The sequence below is a fragment of the Camarhynchus parvulus genome, chromosome 9, assembly GCF_901933205.1.
Source record: "Camarhynchus parvulus chromosome 9, STF_HiC, whole genome shotgun sequence".
NCBI classification, from domain to species: Eukaryota; Metazoa; Chordata; class Aves; order Passeriformes; family Thraupidae; genus Camarhynchus; species Camarhynchus parvulus.
Genome location: NC_044579.1, coordinates 24,326,679 through 24,347,731, shown reverse-complemented (window position 1 = coordinate 24,347,731; position 21,053 = coordinate 24,326,679). Strand labels below are relative to the sequence as shown.

The following is a 21,053-nucleotide window of genomic DNA, read 5'->3' as shown; positions in this document are numbered from 1 at the left end:
TTCTAGTCTCACTTCACCTTGTGTAGCTCCTTCTGTGCATTCTAGGAGAGGATTTTTTCACAATCCCACTCACAATACACGAGTGGATGTCAGAGCAAGCTGCCCATGAACTCCCAGTGCCTGTTTCTGGCTGGCACCTTGTCCTCTGTAAGAGCAGAGTTAATCTGGAACAAACCCCATCAGTGGAGTTGTGCTGGGCTTACCTCTGTCCAAAAGCAGCATTAAACTGCCCAGGCAGCCTGTGTGTATCTCTGTTGGGTAAGTGGATGACTGGAGCAATGTTAGAATTGTAAAATGTTAAAATTTCCACAGTCTGGGTTCTGGTGTCTCAGTTGTGAACATGAGATTTTTATCCATTTCTGGTTTAATTCTCAGCTTGCATGAGTGGAACGAAGACTGTTTTAAAAGTAATAACAGCAAGCAAAGTGTTTTGAGTGATAGTGATAATTTTTTATTCTTCTGTAATTGAAAGGCAAACCATAACAGTTTGTGCTAGTGCTTGGAGTTAATCAGTTTTTACCATGCAAATCAGAAAAAGGGAGCATTACAGAAATTAAATTAATAACTTCAGCAACAAAAATCCAAAGAACACTTGTAGTATAATTATTGAAATAGGCTTTTAACAGCACAGAGCCCTGGGCCATCTTCTGTGTAACTCACTGACTTGGCTGGGGCTTAACACTGGCAGCCCAAAAGCCAGAACGGCCAACCTGTCAACAGGTGATCTCTTAAAAAGTTTCAGATTTGTGTTTTCAGTGGCATGAAAGCTGCTCTTTCTCACCTGATGATCTGCTTGCTCCCCTTCCCAACCATCCAGAATTACTTGGATATTGACCTTTTAAAATGGAAGGCTTGTAGATGGAAAAGAAAATAATGTGCTCTAAATTAGACAGTTTGCTAGAATTGATCTGAAAATTAATTTATCCAAAAAAATCTAAGTCCCCGCTTATATAATTAGCATGAAAAATTACTGAATTACAGTGTTGATAGGTATTGTGGAGAGCCTGTGCACCAAAAATGAATGATGGAAATACACCATAAATAGTAAGAAGTGGAAAATCTGAAGCTATTCTCCACAACTTCCTATAAAACACATTGCCTGGAGCTTGTATTTCTGCTTCTTGGAAACAATTGTGAAGCCATAGAGTGAAAGACACAGTGGTTGGCTGCATCACTGTGTTGTTCATTATTCATCATTTAATTACATATGATATCAATAAAAAAATCAATTTAAGGTAATAAAAATCTGTAATACATGGGTTAAGTAATTTCTGCAGTGGGTTGTGTAAAATGCACTTAGAGTGACAGAAAATTGCTACAGGGGAACCAGATGATGAGAGTAATTACATGAATGTCTTGTGAAGCCCCTCCTTCTGGTGATGCTGAGGAAGGGAGAGCAGTAATGTCAGCTGCTGTCAGTTCAGCTGCAGGGTCACCCTGGCCCTGCTGGGTCTGTCTGGAGGTCTGATGATGGACATCCTTCCACATGATCCTGTCATTCCAGGGGAGGCTGGCACTGACTCCAGCCTTTCAGGGTAAGGAGGAAAAAGAGAAGGAATGAGCCAACACTCCCCAAGTGAACAGAAAAGCTGTGGCTTGTTCCTTTATGTGTCAGAGCATTCCTGAGCTCAGGGAGAACCTCTGTGGCTGTTGGCACACCTGGAGGAGAAGCCACAACCAAGTGGCCTCTCCTGTGTAGTGCAGAGCCTGCTCAGAGGTGCCCTCAGACCCCCAGTGCCAGACAGCTGCAGGTGGGTGTTTGCTCCAGGGGGGCTCAGTCCCTGCCAGGCCATGGGAACAATCAGGCTCCTTTTCCAAGGAGCTGGAGAACCTCTGGTTTCAGCTGTGGAGCAGAGCCAGGGCTGCTGGTGCAGGACATGGTTAAATGCTGTCCCTTGGCCTGAGCTGGTTCTTCAGGGGAGGTGTTTGGGGTCTGGCTGCAGCCAGCCCTCCTCACCATTCACTCTGCTGCAGAGACTGCACACAGCAACTGGATCCTCTTTTGCAGTAGGTGAACCCTTTTCTTCTCCTCTTACTCTCATGAGTTCCTGGGAGATTTCCCATCTCTCTTGATTTTACTCTGCATTCCATTCCTGCATATTTTTTGTTATGCATCACTTAAGTGTCAGGGACAATAATGAAAGAAGCTGAAACTTGAATAAATGTTGCATGATCTTGCAAGAAGCCATTTCCTATGATTAAACTGGAAAGCATAAAATTGATTATTGTTTTTTTTACCATTACACAATCGTAGTCAGGGATTAACTGAAACTGGCAGCGTTGTTGCTGTAGTCATTTTTTTAATGTGGAGGTTACTATAACATGTAATAGAGATGACAAGAAAATTGAAACCATATGATGGTCCAGGGAATGGGAATGGCATGTAGAGAATCTCAGTAAATTGGAATGTTATTGCTGAGTTCAGCACAAAGAGCTGTTCTGGTCAGGGTCTGGTCTCCCAGCAAAGCTGAATACCTGCCTTTAGCATCTCTGCCCCATGGAACATTTCAAACCACTGAACACTGACTGCTTACAGAGCTGTGTATAAAACATCTTTAACAAAGAACTACAACTAATACTACAACTACAACAATATTAGGTCCCTGACTGGAGAAAGAAGGCTTTGAAATTTTATTTTGTTGGGATTTCTTTATGCCATGAATTTGCAGATCTTTTAAATCAACAATTTAGGAATTCCTTTGGGAATGTTTAGAGTCAATGATATCGATTTCTTTTAAAATAAACTATCTGTTGGGTCAGACACCACATGATTTTATTAATATTTGAGTAATAAAGTGCTACTACAAACCAGATGATTAATGTCAGATGCACATGAACCACTGGCCAGGGCTGAAGTTTCAGTTGTTTCAGATTTTCCCTGTTACAAATTTTCATTTGGTTTTTTGAGTGTCTGTGTTGCAATTCCTGCAGGCAGGTGCCACTCACCTGGTGGCCAGGGCAGGTCCCTCCTGTCCTGTGGCCACTCCTGCCATCAGTGCCAGAGCTGAGATGGCAGAGCTGCATCCTCTGCCTGTCCTCAGGCTGCTCTCTCCACTAAGAACCCGAAATAATCACCAGGGTTATTGCCACAGTTCTTCCTCCACTGTAGCCTGAAAGTCTGTGTCTCCAGTTTTGCAGAGTTGGGTGGTTTTTTTCAGTGGTGCAATCCCAGAACAGCAAAAAATACCTGTGCTTATATTATTGATTAACAGGCAGTAAATTGCTTATTGTACCAGAACATGAATGCTACTGGTTTGTATCCCCCTCCCCGTGGTTCCCATCCTAAACTGTTTGCCATTGTTTTCTTGTACAGCTTCATGTATTTACAGCCCTTCCATTTGGTATCAGTTACACTTAATTTAAGTACCACTGAATTTATTTTCAGCTTTCTGCTGCGTGCGCTGCATTTGTAATTCTGCTCCTACTTGAAAATGATTGTGACAAATAGTCTCAGTTGTACTTTTTTTCCAGTATTGAATTGACATTTTTGATTGCATGTATACTTGGCAAAAGTCTCATGATAATTTTCCTCCTTATTTATTTTCTTATATTGTCCTGTGCATGTGCTTGATGACCTTTCCTTCAAATAATTTTTGCTTTTCTCTTTTGTTTTTCATTTCTTTTCCTCATTTGCCTGAATTCCTGCTTCTCCCCTACTCCCCAACCTCTCCTGATTGATGCTTATTCTCCCTGGCCTATTCCAGTTCTCTGCCTCTGAAAGCTTCAAAGAATGACAAATCAAGAAGTTTGAAAAAAATCTCTCGGTAAGAATGAAAACAAGGTGACATCCTTTGTTGTCTCTACACCTAGCTCACCTCCAGCTGTAATCTGGGAGCTGGAACACTTTTGATTTTTTACATTGCGGGGCACTGGGAAACTCTACATTTTCTCCCCTAGCGTGTTCAGTTTTAAAATGATGAAAAGTAAATATTTTCACTCAGTAAGACTGAGATTTGGAACAGAGAATTCTGCATTTGCTAAGATACTGCTTTGAAATGTCAGAGCCCCACTCTGCTGAGGAGGCAAAGGAGTTTAAACCTCTAGGGCTGAGCTGAGTAAGGCAAGCTTTATGCTCCTAAAAGGGTGCTGGTTTCCTCTTTCAAATAAGACTCTGATTTAGAAGCTGTAAAATCTTTGGCATCTGGGTTTCCTTTTGGAACTGATCCTCTTAGTTCTTCTGGCTGGGCCTGGCTTTACTCTAGGAATACTCAGAGCTCATATTTGTGTGTTGGTACTCAAGAGGTAGAAATGCTGATTACCTCTTTGTAAGCCCCTAAATTCCTGCTTTTTTCTTTGCTTTAAATCCCAGCTTTCCTGCTCTATTAGGCTCACTTAGTTTCTTAGGAGCATGAGATGACTGATTTATCTAGAGCAGGATTTCATCACAGAAGGTAAATGGGATGGTTAAACACTTTTGAGATGGTATAAAGAAGGTATAAAGATAGCTGTGGGGAGAGATGGCAGGGATAGATATTTCCAGTGGGCCTGGATGCTGTTTGGAGCACCTGCTGCTGCTGAGGAGAGATAAATCCTGCCTGCTTTGTGCTGAACTCCATCCAGCTGTACCCAGGCTGCTCTCCAGTGCCTGGAACTCTGCAAGCCAGGAGGAGCCTCTGGGCTCCCCAGGGCAGCTCTGAGACAGGCACAGAGCTCAGGGATGGCTCCAGCTCAGTCTGGGTCCTGAACCTTGTAACATAACAAACAGGAGCTCCTAAAGGAGTGCAGCAGGTAATTCCTTGTTCTGAAACCCTCTCAGTTGGGTGCTGAATTAACACTTGTTATTTTAGTTTGTTTTTATGGCTACCTCAGCCAGGTATATGTTATAGGTATAATCAGATTATAAAAGAGGCAGCAGTTTGCCCTCAAGGCATTTTTCCATAGACAGTCATCAGAAATCCACTGTCTGTACTGGCCATGCCTTTTATTATGATGTTTTCTCAGTGTTTTTTAATCTGTTTATAAAGAGTAGGTGTAGCCTTTTTTCAGATTTAGTGAGAGACACGTTAACACCATGTGTTAAAAGCACCCTTTAGGTGAGTAAGGTATTGACACCAGACTAAGTAAAACTGGATGATCTATAAGGAGTAAAAATACACTAGAAGTAGAAATTAATTCAGATTACTTATTTTCTAAAGCCTTGATATGATTGAGGGTTGGGCTGATGGGGGTTTAATGGAGTGCTGAGTTTGCTGGTGTGTTGTTAAATGTGCTCTTCCTGCCTTGCAGAGAGTTCATCAGTTACATGAAGAGGTCCAGAACCTTTTATGCCTCCATAGCAGAAAGGCTTTGTGATGGAGACCTGGTGATGAGAGACAGCTCAACCTGCTGGAATGGAGAGGATGTTGTGGAAAGGTAAAGTTCTAAGTAAAAATTTACTGGCATGGTGTAGTGGTTTTGGTTCACCAATTAGAGATTTCACCAATTTTTAGATTTCTCAGCCAATGCACCAGTGACTGTGGTGGCTTCAGTGCTGGCCAATCACTTCCTGCTGGAGACAGGATTAGGAGAAAGGCAAAGCAGGCTCAAAACTTTAAAAGGGTATAAAGAAAATGTTATTAACAGCTTTTGGGACCCCGGACATTCCTCTGGCTGCCCTGGGTGATTCAAGACCCTGGCAGGGGGCTCAGAGACCTTGGCACAGAGTCACAAACACCTGTGCCTTTGATTTTATCCCATGGAAACAATTACCAACTTTGTGTGGAGATTTACAAGCCACAAGGGTTTGAGTAGAATGATAGTGAATTTGTCACAGGGCAAAAAAGTAGAATTTTGGGATTTTAGAATGGGGGTTCAAGAGGCAAGATGGAGGAATCTGGGTGTGTCCTGCCCTTCTTCTTCTTGTCCTCCATCTTCTGCTGGGATGGTCAGAAACAGTGACTAAAACAAAAAAAAAAGTATTAAGAATAAAAACAAACCCTTCAGAACACTTCTCCTCCCTCCACAACTTCCCTAAATTCCTCCCATGCAAAACCAGGAGAAATGGTGAAAAAAGGTCTCTTCACATCCTTCTGGTGATTCAGCAGCATTCTAAGGCACTGTTGTAGGTGCTCTGCAGGGTGAAAAGACCTTTCCAGTTTCCCAGCTAATTTTTTTCCCCTCTGTATTTTAGCAGTGTCTTTCCCATCACCCTTCAGACTCTAAACTGGAATACACACTTGCATTTCCACGAGCTAAACTTGTTGCTGTCATTTCTTTTATTCTGTATAACATGAGGCTACATCACCCTGAGGAGAAAAGAGATGTTTAGAACAAAATTCTGTCTTTACTATCACTGTCAAAGTATACATCAGTTTTTGCAGTGAGAGCTGCTTGGAAGTGTGCCAGTGAATGTTCTCCAAAAATTTCTGTTTTTTCAAAACAGAGAAGTTCCATGGGATTGTGTTGGCTTTCATTGATGTTTCTTTTTGAAGTGGATTTTGTGGTCTGTAGCAATTACAAAAGATAAAGTTCTAGTGCTGTGTTTTCTTGCTTTAAAGCAGTTTTCATGGTCACAAGTTGGTTTGTAGGAACTTACTGAACAATTCCAACATGGAGCAAAGATGTGACACTCACTGTCTGTCCCATTCATGGGGGTTCTGACTCCCACACAGCTCTGCTGAGTTCTCTCATGTGTAAATAACTTCAGCTTAATTACATCTGAGCTCTTTGGAGATAAATGTGTGTCCAACACACCCATAAATAACTTCAATATTTCAATATATTAAAATTAATTGTAGGGCATATGTTTTAATGTTTTGGCAACAAAGCAATCTTCCAAATATTGATGTGTAGTGATTGCAATACAGGTGGAAGTTTTTACTGTAAAAGTAAAAACATAACTTATGGAGAGGAAACAGGAAGAATATCAGTATTTCTAATCAATGTTTCCATATCAGAATCTCTTTTGCTCGTGGCATGTTGCTGGATGCACAGATAACTTTTAGAACAAACAGCTTTCTGGCCAAAAAAAACCCAAGAAAGCCAAACAAACTCAAATATTTTCTGTATCAGTTTCCTGGGGGATAAAAAAAAAAGTTACTTTTAATTTTTATCTTACTTTGTTTTAAAAAAGCCCAAACCACTGAAATTGCTGATACACGTGTTTTAGAAAGGCATGAAGGGGAAAGCTGTTGTTACTTTGCCAGTCTGTAACTTTCCCAGAGCTGGAGACACATGAAAAAATTCAAGTTTGAAAGGAATGGGAAGCAGGGAAAAGACTAACAAGATCCCTCATACGTTGAATTGCAAAGGAAAAATAAAGGAAAAAGGAAATCTAAACAGCCTACCCCCAGAGATGACAGCAGCAAAAACCCCAACCCCACCACCTAACCTGGATATGTGTCTGTAGTTAACATATTAAATGGGCAAAATGGAAAGCTAAAAGGGTAAATTCATGTGTTTAATCAGACAGCTATAGCTAGCTAAATAATTTATATAAATTATAATTTATATAAAACAAAATGTTTTTACAATGCAATATATAATCTTTTATAATATAATTCTTTACATTAAAATTCTAAATATACTTTTACATTTTAAAATTTTCTATTAAGTTTTATATATATTCATATCATTTTAATATAATATTTATAATATAATATATATAAAATTATAATTGTGATTATAATATATATGATAATATATATAATTATATATATAATATATATCATTATATATATTATATGATTATATGATAATATATATGATAATATATAAATATATTCTCTCCCAGTATTGGTTGCCTTTAGAGGAGGGGACTTTCTGGGCAGCCTGCAGTGGCACACAGCAGCACACAGAGATCTCCTGCCTGCTGGCACATTCTGCTCCTTTCATCACCTGTTTTCTAGGCTGGGCTTGGCACAGCTGGGCTTGGCACAGCCCTCCCCACGTGGCACATGAACCTGTCCTGCTCATGCCTGAAGATGAATTCCTCTCTGCTCTTCCTCCCCTCCCAGGGCATTAAATATATCAGCTGTAGTAACCAGCTCTGAACTCCACCCAGAGCCTTTTTATTGACTGTGGGTCAGCAGATGGATCAGCCCCATGGGTCTGCTGAGCTCCAGTTTGGGGTCACTGGGGCTGGCACTGCTGCAGTTCTGTCTCCTCCACCCTCCTTGCATTCACACTGCTGCTGGAGGGCTGAGCTTTATTTATTTATTTATTTATTACTTATGCTCTGTGCTGGCTGGCACACCAGCTCTTTAGGAAAAACAAACTCCAGCTTTAAAAACAATTTGACACACAAATGCAGCCTGGAACAATATGAAATCATTGCTCAGAAATGAGTAATAATTCATTCAGTTGGTAGAGAGGGCACTTGAGGTCTGATAAACAGGATTAGAGTTGTACCTTTTAATTTTAGTTTAGTTCTTTGGATTTTGTTTCTCTCTTGGATTTTAGTTCTTTGGGTTTTGTCGTGTTTAAATCATTGTGTTTGCAGGAAAAAGAACTTTGAGCTGCCAGTTAAATACACCATAAAAAGAGATTCCCACTGGTTTGAGACTGCCTCTGGCCTGCTCTTCAGAGAGCAGGAAGAGATGGCTTTGGTAGGAATCCTCCAGTGTCAGTTCAGGACAGAATTAGAAATACTTGCACTGGGAGTACTTTCTTTCTCTTAATTGCTCTTTTGAGCATCTGGTTCCTGAAGCAAGACTTTATGTAAGAAATCATCCATGCACTAATGAATGGTCTCAGCTTAATGATTGTTGGGCTACAGCCATTTCTAACTTGGATCCTACACAGAATTGTTGGATCAGAAGATCAAAGTTGAATTTATTTGGAGTGAAGAAAGAAAAACTGTTCTGAAAATCACTCTAGGGGATTCTGTGTTTGTTGCCTCTCCATTTCTAGAAGGAATTTTTTGAGTTTCCAAATGAAGTGGTCTTTTCTTAATGCCAGTTGGCTTGATCTGAAATATCATGGTTGATGGTAGAAGCAGAAATATTCTGCTGGTCAGACACAGCTTCCCATTGCTCAGGTGTCTCCTCAGGTGTGCATGGGTGGATTTTAGCTACAATGGGTTGCTCTGAATGTGGCACACTTCAGGTTGGTATTGCAGAAACATTTGAGACATGGTGAAGTGTTCATTCTCCTTTCTCCATATCTGCTGTGGGTTTGTAGTACTTGAGGAGTTCAAGGGTGTAAATACACACTCCTGTCACTGCAGAGTGCAGGTTTGATGTGCACTACCCTGATTTGCTGGGGGACAGGGGAGGAGATACTTTACAGCAACTGTTTGTGCACTTGGAGTCCCTTCTCCAGCAAACTTGGACATGTAAATGGCTCTTAAACCAGGTTACCTGGAACAGAAAAAAAGTGTGTTTTGTAACAGCTAGTGGGGACCCACACTTCTTTTCCTTCCTTCTCTCCTTCGTTCTTTACCTTGGTTTTTTTTTGGGATTTTGCACTGAGAGGAGGGACTATGGGACACATGTCCATGAGCTTGAACAGATCTTGTCATGAGTTGTTAGGCTCTCAGGGCCTGTGAGAGCTGGCTGAGGAAGGAAGTGGCAAATCACAGTGACTTTTTCTCAAAATGTGTTCCTTTAGAGACTCTCAGTTTTTATGAGTTTAGCACTTTCATTGTCCCCTTTCTCATTTCCTTAGGCTCTAGCAAGCAGCCATCTGGATATGGAAAACAGAGACAGTCATTTAGCCTCAGCTTACTTAAAGCATGTTTAACTTCTGTTGTTCTCATGCCATCAGAGTAAACAATTTCTGGTGATCTCCTTGTGACTGTAAACTGCAAAATGCTATCTCTCTTTTTGCAGCACTTTTCAGGTTTTAGGGTATTTTCCAGGACTTGGGATGTTTTGTTGGTTTTTGTTCTTTTGTCTTCCTCACCACAAATTTCAAAAAGGTCAAGGCAGGTCCTCACCATGACCCATGCTGGAAAAAAGGTGTGAAGAAAAGGGACAGAAGTCAGTGATGTTTGTACATGGTATCTGACCCACAGATACTTGTGTCAGACCATTTGCCTGGATTTCATCTTTGTAAGATAAACTGATAAATCTGTATGCTTAAGAACTTTGTTTTTGTTGGTGGGGATGTGGGGCTTATTTTGTTTTGTGGTTTCTTAAAAATGCAATTATCAAGGAAAGACAATTTTAAGGATTCCAGTCCTGGAAACCATCAACAGATTGATCTCAGTGTAGACATTTCATTAAATGTAATTATGTGCCAGCTATTGAGAGAAAATGTAACCCCAGAAGGAGCAATGTGTTGAATTCTCCAGCCCCAGCTCCAGATGAGAAGTGAATGTGGGTCAGGAGAGAACTTTTGTGTGAAGGTTCAGAGGGAGCCAGGAGCAGCTGTGATACCACAGAAAAGAGCCCAGGAAGCCTGATGGAAGGCATGAGGAGCTCATCTTGGGGAGGTTTGATGGAATGATTTGTGTCCTCCTGGCCTGGAGTGCTGAGGAGTTTGGGTGACAGATCCTGGTGGGCAGCAGATCTTGTGTCACTGTGATATTTTCTGAAAAATCCCTTCACCAGGATTTCTTCTCCTGGGAAGGTGAGAAGCCTCAGCTTCTCCATGTTTTGCTCCTCTGGAATGCGGTCTGGAGATTGTTTATCCAAACATGTGAATTGTATTTAATTAATGGCCAATCACAGCCAGCTGTGTTGAACTCTCTGTCTGTCACAGGTTTTTATTATTAATTCTTGTGAAGCCTTCTGATGTCTCCTTTCTCTTTCTTTAGTATAGTTTTAGTATAGCATTTCTTTTAATTTAATATAATAAAATAATAAATCAGCCTTCTGAGAACTTGGAGTCAATTCTCACCTCTCACCTTGTCCTGGGGATCTCACAGCACCACAATCCTGGAGCTCAGGCTGCCTTTGGGGTCACTGAGGAACTCTGCTGGCAGCTCCACCAAACCTTCTGCAGCTCAGCCTAGGGGAGCAGCACAAAATTAACTTCCAGTACTTTGGTGCTTCTCTCTAAAGATGGATTTTTTTCCCACTTTCTGTTTTCAAATTGCATTTTAGGTTGTGTTCTGTGCATGCTATAGTTACAAATCTCTGAGATTTAGTGAAGTTCTCTGAATTGACTCATGGGGACCCCACTGCTGGTTAGGAATGACCTGATTGTTGGGAACAGTCCTCCTGCTGTGAAATCACACTCTCATCTTCCTTGCAGTGGCAGACTTTCTTCTTTTTAGTTAATACTTGAGTTACTGTGATATATCCAGGCAATTGGAATGGATGGGTTGGGTCAGTAGTTGAAAAGCATTTCTGTAAATGCAAATGGACATCTGACTTGCAAAGGCTTTTTTTTTTGACACTGCAGCACTCAACATTTTCTTTCAGGTTAAGAGACTTGAACACAAATAATTAATTCTTGATTTCAGCCTTTCTTCAGATTTGGTACCTACTCAGTGTCTACTTCACTCCTTTGAGCAGAATTCATGAAAGAATAAATCTTGTCATCCAAGCACCAGCTTGCTCCAGTGGGACAGTATTTTGCAGATGCAATGTAACAGGGACTAATTTGATACTATCATAGTAAGAAAGGAAAGTTTGGAATATTTTTATTGCATAAAATAATGGGCAGGTACTCTTTCTTTTGTATGCTTTTTTTTTTATTATTCAGAAGGGAAGAACAGCCCTTATTTAGTAAAAAAACGAAAACTTTCCAATTAAAATACTACAATATTAAAATAGTAGTGCTCCAATCATTTGAGCTCTTCTAACATGAATAATCTAGACATGGTTAAAGTCTATGGAATATCTCCAAGATAAAGTTTCTTTTCTTGTGCAGAGTCCAGCAGAGTGACTTTGTGCCTGTTCCTCTCAGGAAAGGTCACACTCAAAGCCCTGTTGAAAAGATAGAAAGTGAAACTCTTATCTGATCCTTCAGTCTGTCTTAGCCAATGATTCTTCCTGGAGGGAAGCAAAATTCATTTTCTTTCCATTGCAATGGGTATGCAATACAGCAATACAAACAAGAAGGATAAATCCTATCAAGACTTGGAGATATTGGGCTGAAAATGTATTCTGCAGAATCTCAATTAAATGAGATATCAGTGAGAGTGTTTTTAATACTGATACACCTAATCCTTTCTCCTAAAATTATAGGGCAGGGTTGGAAGCCTGGTGCCTTTGTCTGCTGATAAAAAGAATTCCCATATGATATTTGGATTTTGGTATTTTTCAGGACATTGAATTTTTGATATTATTTCAAGTTGAAATTGGAGACTTAAAAGTAGCAGTGTATTTTAAAAAAATAAAGTGAATTGGAAGTGAATTTTCTCATTTTCTTTTCCTCATCCTGTGTCCCAGCAGTGATGAAAACAGCACCTGTAGACTCTGGAATGAACAGGTAAATGGGAAAAAATCCATTAAATTCTGTGGACTTTGAAGCAGGAATCCATCAGTGTTGTGACACAGCATATCAAATAATAAATTTTACATTTTTCAAGCAGAAGAGAATTACGTGAGGAAGGTGTTGCTGAGATAAATCTGTGGTTGCTTAAATGCAAATCTTTTAGTGGAAATGTAAAAAAAAATTCTGCATAGTTCTCCAGCCTTCCTCTCACCTTGGTGCCTTGATCAGTGGAATCTTTTTCTGTGTGAAATAATTTAGATATATTTTGAAATGCATATCTATATCTACATATATATATATATATATATATATATATATATATATATATGGTGGTGCAAGCTTCTCTGTAAGAATTCTTGCTTTCCTGACAGATGTTTTTTGAGACAGAGAAGTAGGAATGAGTGTATATATACATTTATATTTAAAAATAAACAAATATATATATATATATATATGTATACACACACACACCTGGCAGTTTGATGCAGGTTTTACTGTGCTAGTAGGGTGATCTTGCTGTAAATTGCCATGAAGTTAAATTAGGCCTTGGGGTTGGTTTTATTTGTCTTACAGGTGCTTTGTATCCAAAGGGTGGAGGAGCAATCTGTTTCTGCTGCTCTCCGAGCCTTAAGTGCCAAAAGACACAAAATAATCTCCTTTTTGCTGGTTTGTATTCCTTGCTGGCAAAATATCTTCGGTGTTGTGTGATGTGTGTGTGATTTAACACATCCAGCTGCAGACAACTTCTTAGAGAAATTTCTGTGGCAAGGTGGAGTCAATTCCAGAGTTGGAGCTGGAATCAGGGAGAGGCATTTTGATTTTTTTTTTCTCTGGTTTTCACTGAAAACATTTTGATTCATCAAAATGGGGAAAAAAATAACCTGGATTCTGTCTTGGAAAGCTGAAGAGTGTTCCAGGTTGCCAGCAAACTTGTTGTGCTGTGGGGAGATTGTCACTCTGTGCTGCTGGAGCTGCTCTGGCTGTGAGGGATAAAATGAGGGATAAAAATTTCCCCCCGTATTGTATTTGTGGGGATGCCCCAGACAAAGGAAGGAGTGATGAATCTGACTCCATGTTCTCAGAAGGCTAATTTATTACTTTATTATACTATATTATATTAAAGAATACTATACTGTACTAAAGAATACTTGCACAATGCTAAAAAGATAACAATGAAAACTCCTGACTCTTTCCAGAGCCCCGACACAGCTTGGCCCTGATTGGCCAAAGAGTGAAAACAACTCCCAGCAGAATCCAATGGAACAATCACCTGTGGGTAAACAATCTCCAAACACATTCCACATGAGCACAACACAGGAGAAGCAAATGAGATAAGAATTGTTTTCCTTTTCTCTGAGGCTTCTCAGCTTCCCAGGAGAAAAATCCTGGGCAAAGGGATTGTTCAGAAAATGTGACAGTGACACCACCCCAGTGAAGGGTGCACAGTGTGGAGCTCTGCACTTGGGGCTGGCTGGGCTATAAATCTCACCTTTGGTAAGGGAGGATGTGAGGTGGGCTGACCTTGTTCTCCAGTGTGAAAGCTTTTGTGTTTTCCAGCACAGACCAGGTAAATCTCTGAAATGCTGATGTTTGTGGCAGAACAAACCCCACAGTGCTGCCTCTCTGCAGCCCCTAAGTGACTCCCAGTGGCACAGGGTGATCTCAGGGTGTTTGCTGGCTCCAGCAGGGTTCAGAGCCATGCCTGTGCTTAGAGGCAGATTGGCCTCCATCAGATGAGTAGATACAAAGCTTGACAAACGTTCAATGTCATTTAAAAGTAGTTTAATTTATACATTGTTTATCCCACAGCCTCTCCATATTATTGATACAAACCCCTCTGGCCGGCTCTGTCCCTGCCTGGTGTGTACTTTCACTGACCTCCCCAATAAGGCTTTTTAAAATGAGATTTTCTGTGCTGGGAGTTGGTGGTTCACACACAGCCACAGAAACAGCCCAGTGGATTGATGGGAATAAAGAAAATTAAGAGCTTTGATGGAAGTTTTTCCTTGCTCTGCTGATGAGTCAAACCTGAGCCTCCCCTGTGTGGGAAATGAATTTATAAAGAATTCTTAAATTTTGATAGAAAGTTTACATGCAAATACATTTATATACATACATTTGCATACAAATACATAAACAAAAGTTTACATACATACATTTACATACAAATACCAGGGTAATTTTAGGTGATTGGGTTTAAGGTATTTATAGCGTGGTGTGGCAAAAGTTGATAGGCCAAGAAGTGTTTATAATGTATTGTAATTAGGAAATAGTTGGTTTTGATTGTGATGGTGTGAATTATAACATCTGTATTGTCTCACCCTTCACAAGAGACTGAAACTGGAATAAAAGTTTTTAAAACACCTCTCAGTTGCCCCATCTCTGAGTCAGAAAAGGGCTTAATTCCAACACCCCTGCTCTGTCCAGACAGCCTCTTGCCAGCTCAGTTGAGTGCTGTGATCATATTTTGAAAGTATTTTCTCACCCACAGTGCAACCAGAGCTCTTGGCCCAATAAGATCTATTAATAACCCAGCAGCTCTTTACATTGATCAGTTAACAAACAGAAATGGCACCCAACCTGTCAAAGTGATTGCTGCAAATATTTCACAACTTAGGAACTGTCTGGCTCATCTCTGTGTTATTCAGAATAAAAAAAAAATACAAATATCTGAAATTACCAGCACCATTTTTTCCCATGTGCTAGATTAAAATTAATTTCTTACAATGCTTAAGTAGGGAATGTTACGTCTTTCTCAGTTCTCTGCTGCACTTATTTCCTTCTTGACCTGGATTTGTGTTTCTTTGAGTCTTTGCTTTACGTGGTGTAGAAATAATTCTGTTTGTAGAGGTGTTCCTGGCAGCCCTGCTCACTTGGGCTTTGATTTGATGAGAGGGGGGAACTGGGGTCTGCAAACATCTCAGTGTCTTTATTGGCAGCACTCACTGGAGAAACATCTGAAATGCTCTTGAAAGCTGCTGCTGGAAAAGCAAATTTGAGCAGGATGAAAACTTTTCAAAGCTGGTTTTGAAAACCAGAAAAACGCCCCAAATACCTTATTTTCTAGGCCAAAAGGCACCAGATGAGCTTTCCTGAATATGAGAGAATTCTCAAGACTGTTAGTAAATTTACTTCATTCTTTGAGCAGAATGTTGTCAAGTAGAAGAGTTTATTGCTTTGTAAACTCTTCTGACATGAATGTTGTCCTTTAATTACAATAAATACAATCAAACATTGAAGTGGATGTTTGATAAATGTGAAAAATCAGAAGTCTTTTTTAAGGAAAAATAGTCCAACATTGCAGATAGTTTAGGAGGCTCTGATGGACTTCATGACCTGAAGAGACAGAGTTGGTGGTCAAGGCCCATCTCTGACTCACCTGTGATTATTTACTTATTGAAATAATGCCATTTCAAAGCATATTTTAAATCAACAGTGAATAGTTTAGAGTGAATTGTTAAAACTCTTGACTGAACCAAGGAGTTAACTTTGCCTTTCAGTTCATGGATTCACCCTTGGACAAATCAGTTTTACAGTGAAGAATGTAATGTGGTCTGGATTGTGACCTCATAATTTTCCCAGGGTCATTTTTCAGATAATAATTAAGTTATTTATAAACACATTTATTTACAGATAATATTTATCTATAAATACTCAGTTATTATTTCTGTTCATACCCAGCACTTGGCAGTTTACTTCCACTGAAGAATTTGGGGCATGATTTGAACAATATGTTTGTGGAAACTTAATGTAAAAAAGGCAAATCATCATTTCTGTTTTTAATAAGTGCACTATTTCCACATACAGACATTTAAAGCAAGTTATGTATTCCTTGCCCAGCTGTGGGAGTCCTTTCAAATTCCTTGTACTAAACTGCTTGGGACAAACACTGTAAGTTAACTTGAAAAACACAATGTTCAGTGTTAACCTCTAACCTTGGCAGGCTCTTAGTCTAAAATCAGAATTTCACCTGGTTTACTTCAGGAATATAGAAATAGACTTGAGTTTTGAGACTCAGGATCAGCAGGCTTATTCTAAGGAAATGCATTTAAAATGTTATCCCTGAAGCACTGAGGAAATTCAGTGTATGTATGGGATTTTGAGTGCACATCAGGAGGTCGAGTTTCACTGAGGAGAACCAGCAGACCTTCCAGCATCTCAAATGTCTGTGGTGGATTTGTGATGGGGAGTCTTCATCAGCTAATTGGAAAATGCTTTGGCTAAAGCAAGACAAAAAGGGATAAACTGCTGCAAAAGCACATGGGGCCAAAGCAAATCAACTGCAGTTTTATTTTCTGGTTTAGCAGAGCAGGACAGGCAAGCACAGTTAGTGGGGTGTAGCACACTGCCATGGTTACTGCAGGACTTTTCACATCTCCTCAACCTCCTTCCAGTGTGTGCAGGAGAAGAAATGCCACCAAAACCTTTACAGAGTCAAAAGTAAAAAAAAAAAAAAGGAACAACTGGAATCTACTGGTGCTCCAATGCCAGCTTCTCTTTAGGTGTATTTGCAATACCTGGAATCCTTTAAGCTGTTTTAATTTGAATAGAACTATGCTATTTTAAACCAGAGACAGATCTGATCCATGATAATTCGTTAATTCTCATGGCCACATCCCTTGGGGACAGACTGCTCTGTGGGAAGGCCTGGGTGGCTGCACTCCCTGGGAACCTGGAAAAGGCTTTTCAATAAATTTCAAAATACCACAGCATGCTCTAAAATTACAGGTGAGGTGCCACAGACTTCTACAAAACCCTCTGCTGGTTCCTTGTCTGTTGCCTTGGCTTAGCTCTGTGTTATTCACTGGGTAATGCAGCAGAAAAGTGAGTATCATCTAACATTCAGTACTTTTAATTTTAAAGCACATTTGGGTAGCTGCCTGTGAGAGTTTCCATCAGAATGTAAGGTGAGCTAGAACTGAACTGAGAAGAATGGAGACTTCTGTGTAGGGTTACCCTGGCAGGGACACTTTTACAGAAGTTCAGCTAAATTCAAGCCCATCTGTTTTCCTGGCATGGCTGGCTCCCCGTGGGGATATTCTGACACCTTGTCTGCTTTTATTGGAGGTTGGGGCTGGGTGAGTTTATTTGCAGCTGGACTGGAAGGAGAGAGGATTGAGGGCTTTGCTGGGCGGTGTCAGACAGCTCACCCAAGATGTTTGAGTGTGTTTTGTGGAGACAAACAAAACTCTACAACTTTGTGAAAGTTGTAAAGCTGGTATGTTTATTACAGTGTTGGATGCATGTGGGGATGACCTTTTTTAAACGACATGCACTTTTGGGAACTTCAGATTTTTTTTATTTTCTTTTTAAATACATACGTATGCAATTTCGCAATAGGTTCATACATATTTATTTTTATAACTTTTGCGTGACATTTGTTGCTAATTCTTCTTTATCAGAAAGAATTTTTAGGTCAGGTTGACTTGTTCTTACAGCAGTCTTTCTGTCTCTGTTTCTCTTTCCTTCTCTTTGAGCTGAAGCACAGCTTTTTTTGAGCTTAGGCTTTCTACGAGAACAGGCAGTCAGACTAAACAGCTAAGTTTTCAAACTACAGACTTAACTCAAAGATGTACATTTCACTTAAATAAAAATGAATTTCTACTCTGGAAAAATTCTACTCTGTCTCAAGTGGGTGGTACAAAGCTTGCTCTTTAAGGAGAACTTCACTACAGGGAAAAGACAGTAAAAGGAAGGATGTAATTCAGAGGTTTCTGTGGCAAATTAAGAGTGGAGATCATGGCAAATTGAGAGTGGAGATCATGGCAAATTAAGAGTGGAGATCATGGCAAACAGCAGGTCCTGTGCTGTGCTGAAGTGTGACTGCCCAGCAGCCTGTCTGAACATCTCCGAGGTTTGGGTGGGAGGACCCAGCTCCAGCAATCCCTCCAAGAGTTTGTTAGGCTGCTTTGCAGCTCTGCAGTGTTCTTGGGGACGTGGCTCAAACGTGCAAAACAGAGCTGGAGCTGCCCCACACCTGCAGAAAGCACAGGACAGGTGTCAGAGCCGTGCTGCTCCGGCAGCCCTGAGCTCAGAGCTGGCAGCCAGCACTTGGGGAGCCTGCAGGCAGGGCTTGAGAACCTGAATGTTGCTGGGAAGGGGCACTGATGTCCTGTCACTGATGTGTTGGGGTTAAGAAGTTGAATTCTGTTCTTATTGCAGAGTAGGTGACATCTGCTGGGCCTCTGCAGAGGTGTAACTGCTGTCCTTGGTGTCAGGCAGGCAGAGCTGGAGAAGACCAGACCTTTCTGAGGGGACAGAGTGCCCTGATGCTCAGGGTGTTTGCTTCCCAGCCTGGTAGTTCCAGAAGCACAGCCCCCTGAAAGGCTGAGTGGCTTCAGGAACAGCCAAGGGCTCTCCTACCTGGAGGAATGAGCTCTTCTGTCACTAAAAGTCTTTGCAAAGATTGATCTTTCTAAGCCTGGTTTGTAAGCTCTGTTTCAGTTTTTTGTGACTCCTGACAATCTCTGGTTGATTTGGGGAAGGGAATTATCTCCCATCCCACCCTAAACATCTGTCAGGGTCAGGCCAGGGTGCATGGCAAGGGGAAACTCTGAAAACTCTGCATTCCTGAGAGAAGCCACCGTGTTCCTGTTGGTGCCAGCTCCTCCTGCAGCCCTTCCAGCTGAGCACTGCTGACAGGAAGGGTCCATGGAGCAATGTCTGTGCCTGCTGAGCTCAGAATGTGCTGGGGCTGCCCCAGTGTCCCTGCCTGGCACCCCCTGGCTGGTGCTGCCTCAGCACCAGCGCAGGAGTTGGGGATATAAAAAATGCAGAGTTCTCTGATGGAAGTGAATGTTTAAAACTTCCTGCTGCACTAATTTCAGCTATGTGGAACTAATGTAGTATTTGCTGATCAAAACCACAGGAAAAATGCTTTCTGGTTGATTCTGTAGGGCTGGTCTGGCTCATAGTTTTCATCCTGAAGATAAAGAACTACTCCAGTGATTTTTAATTTTTTTATTATTATTATTATTTTTACATTCAATAACTACACTCTTACAGTTGAGAATTCAGATTTAATTACAAACTGTATTGGGCTGTTAGCTGTGCTTTAATCTCTTCCATTTTAATTCTTGCAAATCCATCTAATAATGTATTCTCTTGAGTTTCTTTGTTACTCCTTTATTAGCAATGAGTTCTGTCTAGAAAGCCTTTTCATTAGATTTCAAAATACCACAGCATGCTCTAAAATTCCAGGTGAAGTGCCACAGACTAAATGTCTTCTACCAAACCCTCTGCTGATTCCTTGTCTGTTGCCTTGGCTTAGCTCTGTGTTATTCACTGGGTAATGCAGCAGAAAAGTGAGTATCATCTAACATTCAGTACTTTTAATTTTGAAGCACATTTGGGTAACTGCCCGTGAGAGTTTTCATCAGAAGTTTTGGTGAGATGGACGGGGCTGGAAACAGACTGCATGGAGAACTGCTGTGGGGTTTTTCCATGGCTCTGACCCAAAGTTCAGAGAAAATGCTGCTGAGCTTCTGTCAGCCCCAGTGGGTGGTGCTGCTTGGTGTGGAAGCCACGTCACAAGTGATGTCCAGCAGCTCGTGGGCCCAGAATGTGTCAGCTGCCATGGGATCACCTGCACAGGTCACGAAAGGAAATTTAAAACAAAAGGAAATTCAAACCAAAACCATAAAACCATCAAGAAGGTAGCAGCATTGTTGAAAAAAGGCAGAAAACAAAGTGAGGAAGGATATGTTTTCCTGGGGCCCTTCCTCTGCAAGTGGGGGGCTGCTGAATCAGATCCTCTACCGCTGCCACCAGAGGGCTTGGGCTATGAAAGTTTAATTCCTGGTTCTTTGCTGATAGACAGAACACTTGGAAAACTTTGCCAGCCCCTCCTAAGTGGCCTCCCTTGCAGCATTCCCTGTCAGCATCGCTTTTGTTCCCCTGGGGCAGATGTTGGCTCTGCTGTCACTTCCATGGGTCAGCACAGCCAGGAGTGACAGGAGGGAAACTGCAGCTGCTGCAATGCTGAAAAACTGGGAACTGCTGCTGGAGCTGCCCATGGGGCAGCCTGGGAGAAGTTGTCTTTGACAAGAAATGGAGTGCAGCACCAGGCAAAGGTGTGTGCAGACATTTGGGTTTCTCCAGTGCCATTGCACTGTGAAGAGCATTCTGCAGCTGAAAGATTGCCTTGCTTTGAACAGCCACGTGTCTGCTAGGGAAGGCAGGAGCCTCCCCTGAAATGGAAAATGGAAACCCCCTCCCTCTGAATGATGATAATTTTGAAATTAAGGGGCTCTCAGGCAAAGATACGAGAATAGGAATAACAGTTCTTTACTAGGAAAATTACAAATGCAGTAATACAAAACAAACCACTGCCAGAGTGAGAGCAGTCCCTGCCCCCCTGTGTGTCAGGGGGTGGCACAGCCCCATCCCATGGGGGCTCAGCCCTCCTGCAGTGCCAGCTGTGCTGCTGCTGCAGCAGGGATCCTGCACAAGGGGGGAGTTTTCCTCTGCAGCTCCAGGGCTGCTGCAGATGGGCCTGGGCTCCCTCTGGCAATGCAGGGCAGCAGAAAGCTGCTCCTCTGGCAATGCAGTGGGCAAAGGCTGCTGTGCTGCTCCAGGCTCAGATTGGATCCAGGTAGGAATGCTTGGCTCCTCCCCTGGGCGCAGCATCTCCCCATGGGATGCTGGAATTGGATCAGCCCTGCAGGGACACTCAGTGGCCATGGACAGCAGAGATCTCCTGGAGGGAGGGTTGGCTGTGGGAGAGATAAAGAAAAAACTGCCCAATG

At 41.5% G+C, this 21,053-nt stretch overlaps 1 protein-coding gene across 1 annotated transcript in view; it reads left to right on the top strand.

Moving 5' to 3' along the window:
* Window positions 1-21,053, top strand: part of LOC115906989 (glypican-5-like) — a 378,698-nt gene that overhangs the window by 125,190 nt on the left and 232,455 nt on the right. Inside the window, exons 5-6 of the mRNA XM_030954603.1 lie at window positions 3,705-3,764; window positions 5,227-5,352. Of these exons, the coding sequence (XP_030810463.1) occupies window positions 3,705-3,764; window positions 5,227-5,352 (186 nt within the window). The remainder of the gene's footprint in view (window positions 1-3,704; window positions 3,765-5,226; window positions 5,353-21,053) is intronic.